The sequence below is a fragment of the Apostichopus japonicus genome, chromosome 2, assembly GCF_037975245.1.
Source record: "Apostichopus japonicus isolate 1M-3 chromosome 2, ASM3797524v1, whole genome shotgun sequence".
Taxonomy (NCBI): Eukaryota; Metazoa; Echinodermata; class Holothuroidea; order Aspidochirotida; family Stichopodidae; genus Apostichopus; species Apostichopus japonicus.
Genome location: NC_092562.1, coordinates 5303079 through 5312500, shown reverse-complemented (window position 1 = coordinate 5312500; position 9422 = coordinate 5303079). Strand labels below are relative to the sequence as shown.

Sequence of the window (9422 nt, the reverse complement as noted above, 5' to 3'; positions counted from 1 at the left end):
ATAATGGCGGGAATATCATTGCGGTTACAAGCGCTGATTGTCCACCAGTGACATAGGAACCATAACGGAAGAGTTTATCATCATCATTATTAATTATGTATTTACTATTATTGTAATTATCGCAGTCATATTTGATTGTGACATCAACGACAGCGTAATATAGATCAAATGCTCTCCTTCAGAAAGTTACTTCTTGATCTCAAGGTGACTTCGGTTTATCAGACGATCGGTTCAAACATAAAGGGCGGGGAAACCTCATCTTATGCCAAGAGCGTTTATCAGAAATGCCCCCCCCCCCCCAAAAAAAAAAAAAAATAGTATTATTGTAAACATTAAGATGTGGCAGTTTAAGGTCTTTCTTAAATGTTACCAACATTTGCAACTGAGAAAGTAAAATAAAAATGGCCGCAAATTCCATGAAGCAAACTGACCTGAACGATATATGAAAACTTGCTTACTGTCCATTCCTCTCTAGGCATGGGAATTTAATGGTCACACTCACAACAAAAGGAAGTTATGGTAGTTTCTTTTTCCAAACTTTAAAGCAGTTTTTACATGACAAACCACTTTAGGTTCGAAACTGATGACAACAAAGCACGCTAACCTTAATTTAGAGTAACACTCATTGAGATTGTCCTCGTGCCCATTTAACTTGTTTCAAAGAGGTGGTGGCGTATCGTATATGTAAAACGTTTCTCAGAGTAAAAGATTTACTTCAACAGTGTGTTATAGAGATTTCTTTCTTTCATAACAAATATTAACTTTAAACTAAGACGTATACCATATACCAACCGTTGTATGAATATATATAGGCATAACCTACTTTGCATATAAGAAGCAGGGCACAAGTGGGTTTATTGTCATTTAATTTTTAGAAATTAATTTGAACCCTTTACAGTCCAAGACACGGAGCCTTCTCAACTCACTAATATCACTGCAAATCTTAGAGATGGCCGTTCCTGCAGAATGCATCACAATTGTTTTGTTTTTTAAGTAAAGCTATAGTTTACTGTTACGTAATCCACTTCTCTAGAGTAGTTTATTTAATAAAACTAAGCAATCAATGCGCAAATATAAAGTGTAAGATGATAGCCGGGAAGATTATGTATTACGTTGTTTCATCTTTCTCTTAATTCAATGTCAAAAACTTGCCCTGCATTTGAGTCTTCGTCAACGCGACGAACCCTGGGATGAGTGCTATAACATCAAAGTTCCCTTTTAACTGGGTAAATCAGAGCACCGTGTGATCTCGGCGGTAACTAAGGGACAATGGGAATGAGGACTCTCACATGGGAAGGGTGGGGGGGGCTGTAGTAAGAGAAGCAATTGCCCACGGGAAGCAATGTGGCACAGGGAGCATGGAGACGAGAGGAGTAATAGGTCAACGGTATAGTGAGGGACGAACGTGAGTAAGGGCCCGTATAGGAAAATAGTGACAAGTAACTTAGAGAGTGCGAAGAATAATCAGCCTTTGGAGATGAGACGAGACATACACTTACACATTCTAAACAAGGTACTTTACCATAGCATTTACACCATATTTGATCTACACATGATCCCTCTAGCCCCTCCACTCTATCCCCGCCCGCCCCGCTCCGCCCGCTCCACTCCGCCCCGCTCCGCCCAGCTCCTCCCCGCCCTCACCTTCAGCATTTAGCCCAAAAAAGGAAAAATTCATCACAGATAAGAGCCAAATATCAAGAAGAGAATGCACTCTCGATAAACGCGGTAAAGACTGGTTTAAGACTGATCTTGTGAACAATATACATATCATGAAGTTTAAGATACCATGCCTGGCCCTATACTCCATAGGTCACGTCGGGCGGGGATGGGGGCTGGGGCGGGGCGGGGGACGGGGGTGGGGTCGGACAGTGGTATTATTATACTTCAGTTAAAGGATATCTGTAAAGGCAAGTCAGTTTCTTGTTATGTAACAACAGAAATATTCGCATTCTGACCTGACGAGAAGCCGGCAAGGGTTCAAAAGTCTTCTGAACCGGTGGTCGATTACAGTGGCCGGAAAAAGAAAGGTTGGGAAAGTATTGGATAATGAAAAGTGGATTTTTATTTCCATTATCCAATACTCAAACAAATTTGCAAAAACTGTAATAGCAGGGCAATTCGTTGTAGTAATATTTATATGTTAAATAAACAACGTAAACTCCAAGTAAGCCAAACGGCTGTTTGAAGTTGCTTATATATGCCTACCTTATATTACAATAGCAAATGTTTTTTTAACAGTTCCACCGAGCAAAGCATTTCTTTTGTTTGCTTTGCTGTTACGTTTTTTCGTGTAGGCTGTAACAGATAAGGCTGTCCAGTGGCATAGGAAGGTACTTTTGAGTGGGGGGGGGGGGCTGAAGACTGATGGCCGGCCTGGGGAGGGGTCTAAGGGGAGGGGGTGTCCCCCTCCCCTTTGGAATTTTTTGCATTTCCAGGTAGCCTCAGATGCAATTTGGTGCAATATAGCACACTTCAACACCCACTCCTTTTTGTAAACTTAATTTTGTATTTTCACCAGGCCTTAGATGCAATTTGGTGCTCCAAATGAGATTTTTTTTCTCATTTGGAAATGAAAAAGGGGTTTTCTGACTTGCGAAGCGGGGGGGCGGAATGATACTTCCGCCCCTCCACATTTTTCACTGGGGGGGCTGGCGCCCCCCAGCCCCCCGGTTCCTACGCCCTTGAGGCTGTCATATTTGTGTGTTTCATTACTATAAAGATTCTTATTGTCTCACACGCATGCGCGGGTTTTTTTTTTTTTTTTTTTTTGTCTTTGTTTTGTTCGTTTGTCCTTTGTGTACGTGTGTTTTTCCCCCTCCTTCTATTTCTCGAAACTGAAACTGTATGCTCCGTATGCTGCTTTAACTTGAGTTTCCTCTTTTCCTGTATTGAGACTTAAAGGCTATATGCCGTCATAGTCATATGCATTGTTCTATTAGGAAGTCATTGAGCTAATATACGAGTCAATATGTTTGATCTTTAGTACCTCAATATATTTAGCCGTCAGTAACAGAACACGATGACGATGCGGTTAATAATTCTGTACATTGTAATGTGCGTGTTCGCCGTAGCATTTTCTCGCAGTAGCAAAGACATTCATCAAACATCAGCTGTGAGAAGAAATCTAGTGGGAACAGACGAAGACACTGACCGGTCTAACCGAGGTATGTTAAGTTATTTATGTGTCTGTCGCACAAATAGGGAAAGAAGTCAAAACTGGACATGACTTATGAGTCGTTCGATTCAATATTGGCCTTACCTAACCTAGCATAGCCGGAGGAGTGGTGGATGCAATAAACAGGTGGGGGTGAGTGTGGCGGGGGGTGGGGGGGGGGTAGGGGAGTTCATGTTTATAGGCTCTTCCTCTTAACTATAGACATATTGTCCGATTAATTATACTAGCATAAATGTAATTGCTGCCTTCCATATAGATGATGGCAATCGTCCAAGATTCACCGCTCTCTGGGAGCTGGACTTTATGGTTGGATGTACAACTGGCCGAGGCTTCTTAGAGGCTATATATGATTATGCGTGGTACGGCTGCTATTGCGGCTTAGGAGGAAAGGGGGTTCCCGTGGATGAAACAGACAGGTAGGTCTATACGAGTCTGGTGAATATACGGATTTATTTCTTTGTTGATCTAATTAATTATTAATTATTTATTATTAATTATTTTATGAATAAGTGCACAGACCTTACAGTTACGGCTTATGGTTATACGTGTTGAAGAAAGAAACTGAAATTCATCGGCTTTCGATTAGGATATTTTACAGTATATATCATGTAATATCAAAGGTTGATCATAGAGATTAAGCCGAATACTTCCTTCTTACGTAGTTCCATTCAGTCCGGTAAATTTTATCAAAACAAGATGCAATTGACTTTCCAAGTTTTTCCTTTTTTTTTTTCTTGGAAGATAGACTACACCGATGTAGCCTCCGATCCGCATAACAAAATGTGTATAGGAAAGTTGTTGTTATTGTAAGATAAACATTTCTCCTTTGAATTTCTACCGAAATTATTGAAATTGGTTTTGTTTACCGTGGTCGACCATTTTTGCGTGGAAAGTAAGAAAATCGGAATTTCAACAGTAAATTTTGCACTTTGGATTGTTTCATTTCCTGTTGCTAATTTGATAAAAACAATAGTGTTGTTATTCTAATAACTAACCGAGAAATAGTGCGTTGTTCAGTCACGTCTCCAAAACAGTACATAAACCACTTGTTGAGGCCAAATCAGATACAACCACAAGGCTACAGCTTATACGATTTATAGTAATGTTCGGCGAAAAGAAAACAAATTTTTACTTTCGATAAGCTGTCAGTGTATTGATACATGACAACGTGTTTTAATATATATTCTACATTGCGGTGCAACGTGCAACTTTAATAACACACCCACAGATGTTATTATCCAGAGCTGTTGGTTGTTTTTCACCAGCCAAGTGGGACAGTTTCCTCATGCTAACACCACTCTAAAACTGTCCTCACATATCGTGCTTCAAAACGCTCGTACTGACAGTATGAACAGTTCCTAGTATCTGATAGAAACAGAAGCTACAGGCATACTGCTAACACTGGCGGGACATGAAAGCACGGTATAGAGACCACTCCGAAGCCCCCACCCCACCTCCCCATCCCACCCCTAGGAGTGCAGATTGAAAATCTTCCGGTAAACTGCATGAATAGATATTTTATCGTTTTCAATAAATAATAAAATAAATAATTTCAATAATGCAAAAATGCAGTTTTCAACAGTTAAGAGTGAAGTCGATTACAATAACGTAACATCTACTGCCCGAACCAACGGTCGAAGTGAACCAACAGCGACGGCCGAGAGTGTTCATAATATTTTGTTTCTTGGATAGCATGATACTTCATATCATGAGTGTGATAAATTAAAATGCGATTGTAGCGGCACAAATGTGCTTGTCCTCATTTATGCTTTCAATGAAATATCGACTTAAGTTCGTTTTGAAATTTAGTTTTGAAAACTTCATTATCTTATAGCAATAAGTAAGGCATTGAGTATTGTTATGTTTGCACTGTTCCATTTACTAAAAACGACAAAAGAGCATGTTCATTAGGGAAAGAAAGGCTGGTCGAAACAAAGGATAGTGTATTGTTCAAACCGAGCGGAGAGCTCTTAAAACAATAAAAGCGCTTGTAGCAGAAACCATTCCTCATAAGTAGGCCTACATATTACCATATATGGTGTATGGCTGCTTGCCACGAATAACATAACCATAGTCAGTAATCGAAACAGAAGCAAAAGTTAAAGTTGGACTTTAAATCAGACCAAAATCATGTAAATCTATCTATGTGAATTGCAAAATCCAAAATGCAATATTTTATTGAACGTTTTTAATCAATAACAACTTAACTAGAGGGGATTTTTTTTTTTTAAACTCTAAATACGACAGCGAAACTCATGCAGATTGTTGCTATTTTTATCCCAGATGCTGTATGCTCCATGACCATTGTTATGGCGTAGCCTTCCACTCACGTGACTGCCCTCTTGAACCAGATGTATATTTCATCCCTTATAAAAGGCACTATCACATGACAAACTGTCAAACGCCAGACGCGAGAATCACTTGCGGTAAGATATACCCGTGGTAAGGTTTATACGGTGTCTCATTTTGATGAGGTTTTAATGTCATAAATTCTAAAAATTACAAAACAACATTTGTTTATACAATCATGTATATACATTATACAGGCTATGGAGAAATGATTTGTTCTTGTGTCACGCGACTTTACTCGGACGTACGACAGCGAATGTGTAGATAGTTACGACAGCGAATGTGATGTAGATAGTTACGACAGCGAATGTGATGTAGATAGTTACGACAGCGAATGTGATGTAGATAGTTACGACAGCGAATGTGATGTAGATAGTTACGACAGCGAATGTGATGTAGATAGTTACGACAGCGAATGTGATGTAGATAGTTACGACAGCGAATGTGATGTAGATAGTTACGACAGCGAATGTGATGTAGATAGTTACGACAGCGAATGTGATGTAGATAATTACGACAGCTAATGTGGCGTAGATAGTTACGACAGCGAATGCGTAGATAGTTACGACAGCGAATATGATGTAGATAGTTACGACAGGGAATGTGATGAAGATAGTTACGACAGCGAATCTGATATAGATATTTACGACAGTGAATTTGATGAAGATAGTTACGACAGCGAATGTGATGTAGATAGTTATTACAGCGAATGTAGTCTAGATAGTTACAAGGGCGAATGGGTAGATAGTTATATGAAACGGCTTATAAAAGATACGGATGCTGGTCAGATTGGTCACTTAGTTTAATGGATTTACACATTGAGCGTTGGATCCAAAGATAACTCGATAGGGAGGTAGGTGGGTTGGGTGATTTTGGGATGGATGGGCGAGTGGGGAGGGGAGGGGGACATATCGATGTGCATTATGTACCCTGTTCATGATCGAAATGATATGTTTTGTACGTAATGTCTACTTGCCTGTACTCAAGTCTTAGAAAGAGGACCAGGCCTGAGTACCTCCTGGGTCCGCGAAATTGATATATATATATATATATATATATATATATATATATATATATATATATATATATATATATATATATATATACATGTTTATGTATATAAATATATATAATCTGAACGTATCGTGTGCCACAACTGATAATATTCGCACCTCCTTTGCTTCTCATGAAAATATGTATAAAGTATAATTAATATTCATGATGGAATCCTGTTTCTTTCTTCCGTTATAGATTCACCTAGAAGTTATCCGTGGTGGTTCCCGTACCCACATTGCGCAGCCGCGATATGTCGATGTGACGCTGCCGTAGCTATGTGTCTAGGGGGAAGCCGCTTTAATCCCGAAAACGTTCTGTACCCGAAATATACATGCCGAAAGGGCACAGCTCCGACGATACAAGTAGCCACCGACATTGTGTCAGCCCCAAACACTCTGGAGACAACATTTGCTACTGATACTGTTACCAAAGTAAATTTTTATTTTTTAATTAAATTTTATCAAGATTTTATCAATATTTTTCGGGGAGGGGAAACATATCAATATCCAAAATACATGAAAAGGTTTTTTTTGGGGGGGGGGGGGGGTTAATTATAGTTTGTTCGTTAAGAGTTAAAATCATTGTGCTTGGATGTGTAGTGTTTTCTCCCCTTCGAGGGGATTCCTGACACGTATAACGTGACGTTGACATCTTCATGGTCACGTGATTACAATATCAATGTAATGCAGGGGGCGCTGTGGCAGTTGAGAGCTGGATCTAGTCTTTTGGGTTTCGTATCGAGTCGGCTTTTCTCAATCTTTGTACCATTATTTAAAGCAAACAAATCCACTTCGTTTATCAAATTAAGAAGTTGTGTACTCTTTTTCACAGTTTTTCGAGGAAACAACTGTTTTAGAGACCTCTGAACTTACAACTAATGTCAACAAGGCAGCGAATGATGCAGATGATGACGTAATTGATGACGTAACGGATAAAGCACGTAAGGTCCTACGAGGATACTCACGGAGCCGTTTTCTCTTAAAGATGAAACAGTACAGAAGCAGCCAATTTCTTCATTATCCCAAGAAGTACTCGATCAATATTGGAAAATGATTTAACTTAAAATAAGACGCAACATCAAGATATAAACATTAAACTTTTATAACCCTTGCATGCAGAAATTTTGATTCGAATAGATAATTTTGCTAATTAAATATCTTCACAATTATGTAAGACTTAATTTGTAGCTCTATAATATCAAAAACATACATATTTGATCGAAAATGACATTTTCGTTTCAAAAGTATAATGTTCCAGCCGCTTTGAAAGGCATCAAGTTAATTATATGGTTAAACCGTTAGTATTTATATATATATATATATATATATATATATATATATATATATATATATATACAAAAAACTATGGCACTTGAGCCAATATAATCTTGAAAAGTATGCAGGGAACCAAATAACCCACTGCGGTAGTAAATAACAGTGACCTTTACTTTTTCGCGCATTCTATAAAATTTCATAAATCTGTCATAAGAAAAGGCAGAATGGTTGGTGAGGGAGAGGGGGGGGGGCTGGGAAATGTATATATGTATAAGAAACTGTATTACATCGACACTTGTACGACATTCGAATATTTGTGAGAAAAAAAAAGTTTACGTAGGCCAATACTTTACAGATTTAATAATGAATAGTAACTAATGGATTAATTTCATGTTACTTTAACGTTTATGCCCGGTAAAGGGAGACGGGACAGAGGGGAGAGGGGAGGGGAAGGGGTGACCTCGTACATTGACAAATGATATTGTACTGTACGTACATCTCATTAATTATACCTCGTCCTGCATTCATAGTGTAGCATCAATATATACATGTTAGAACTGACTTTCCTTAAGAAACGGTTATCCTCGAGGAAAATTCACACCCGCTGGTTGAATGATCTAAATAAATGTAAATCCAACTTATATGTATGCATAATTAAACTGATCGACGTGTCTTCTTGTACATTGAATATATAGCGGATATGTATCATTTAGATCCGTGAAGGGCGTAATGAAATAATGTAATATTGTCGTTTGAACTCATCAACGTGTTTTATATGATTATATGTAGTAATTAAGTGACATTGGTTTGTATACATTTCGATAAATAAATGTTCAGAGAAATACGCAGTCCTCATAGGAAGCGTTTGTAGTTATTAAATTACAAAAACATGATTCAACCTTTATACGTAGAATGTTACAATCAGGTAGGCCTACGTCTAGTTCCAAGTCGGGTCAGGGGACAACTATATCAACGGACTCACCATTTTGAAGTTTTAATTTGCACTGATAAGTATTTATCAAAATAAGAATGCATTATTCTTTAGCATAGCTTTTCCCTGGCCCCGAACCCGGTCCCACCGGATCCAGCCCACCCAGCCCCCTTCCCGACCCCAATTTCGCCACCGGTCTGGCTTAGTGTACATTTATACAACAAATTCAAGAGTATAGGCCTATTTGGAATCTACCTTTAAGTCCATATCGTAAAAATTAAATATTAATCCATGTACACGAAGGCTGTCGTTGCATAAACTGATTTACGCTATTTCGACCTCAAATCAACAATGTCAAACCAACCTTATTTCCTGTTTTACACAGATAGTAAAATACACAAATATCAATAAATTGTTAATAAATAGCGCCATCATAACAATACGTCATTGTTACCGTTCGTCAACTTAGTTACTAATACTAGTAGCATGTTGCGCAACAAGGGGATAAGGATGTTATCGTGACTGGTGGGTTTTCATTAGTTTGCGCTCAAATATGGTTCAACCTTACCCGTTGGCTTGACTTTGGACGAATTGTTGTAGGCGTATGCAACCAATATTCTTAGGACTTATCTGG

At 38.5% G+C, this 9422-nt stretch overlaps 2 protein-coding genes across 2 annotated transcripts in view; both read left to right on the top strand.

The window, feature by feature from the left end:
• The window catches only part of LOC139975576 (uncharacterized), a 6366-nt gene extending 6077 nt beyond the window's left edge, over positions 1–289 (top strand). The window contains exon 4 of the mRNA XM_071983597.1: positions 1–289. This exon is cut by the window's left edge and continues 165 nt beyond it. Within this exon, the coding sequence (XP_071839698.1) occupies positions 1–56 (56 nt within the window). The 3' untranslated portion in view covers positions 57–289.
• Positions 290–2917: 2628 nt separating this feature from the next.
• LOC139975572 (uncharacterized) lies at positions 2918–8701 on the top strand. Its single transcript, XM_071983583.1, has 5 exons — positions 2918–3167; positions 3435–3594; positions 5462–5604; positions 6779–7014; positions 7415–8701. Exons 1-5 carry the CDS (start codon positions 3023–3025, stop codon positions 7634–7636), a joined length of 906 nt encoding a protein of 301 aa, XP_071839684.1. The 5' UTR covers positions 2918–3022; the 3' UTR covers positions 7637–8701.
• The last annotated feature ends 721 nt before the right edge of the window (positions 8702–9422 follow it).

Coding starts and splice junctions, on each gene's coding strand:
- LOC139975572 (XM_071983583.1), top strand. CDS start 3,023: ATGACGATGCGGTTAATAATTCTGTACATTGTAATGTGCGTGTTCGCC. Junction 5,605..6,778: donor AGACGCGAGAATCACTTGCG/GTAAGATATACC, acceptor CTTCCGTTATAG/ATTCACCTAGAAGTTATCCG. Junction 7,015..7,414: donor CTACTGATACTGTTACCAAA/GTAAATTTTTAT, acceptor TCTTTTTCACAG/TTTTTCGAGGAAACAACTGT.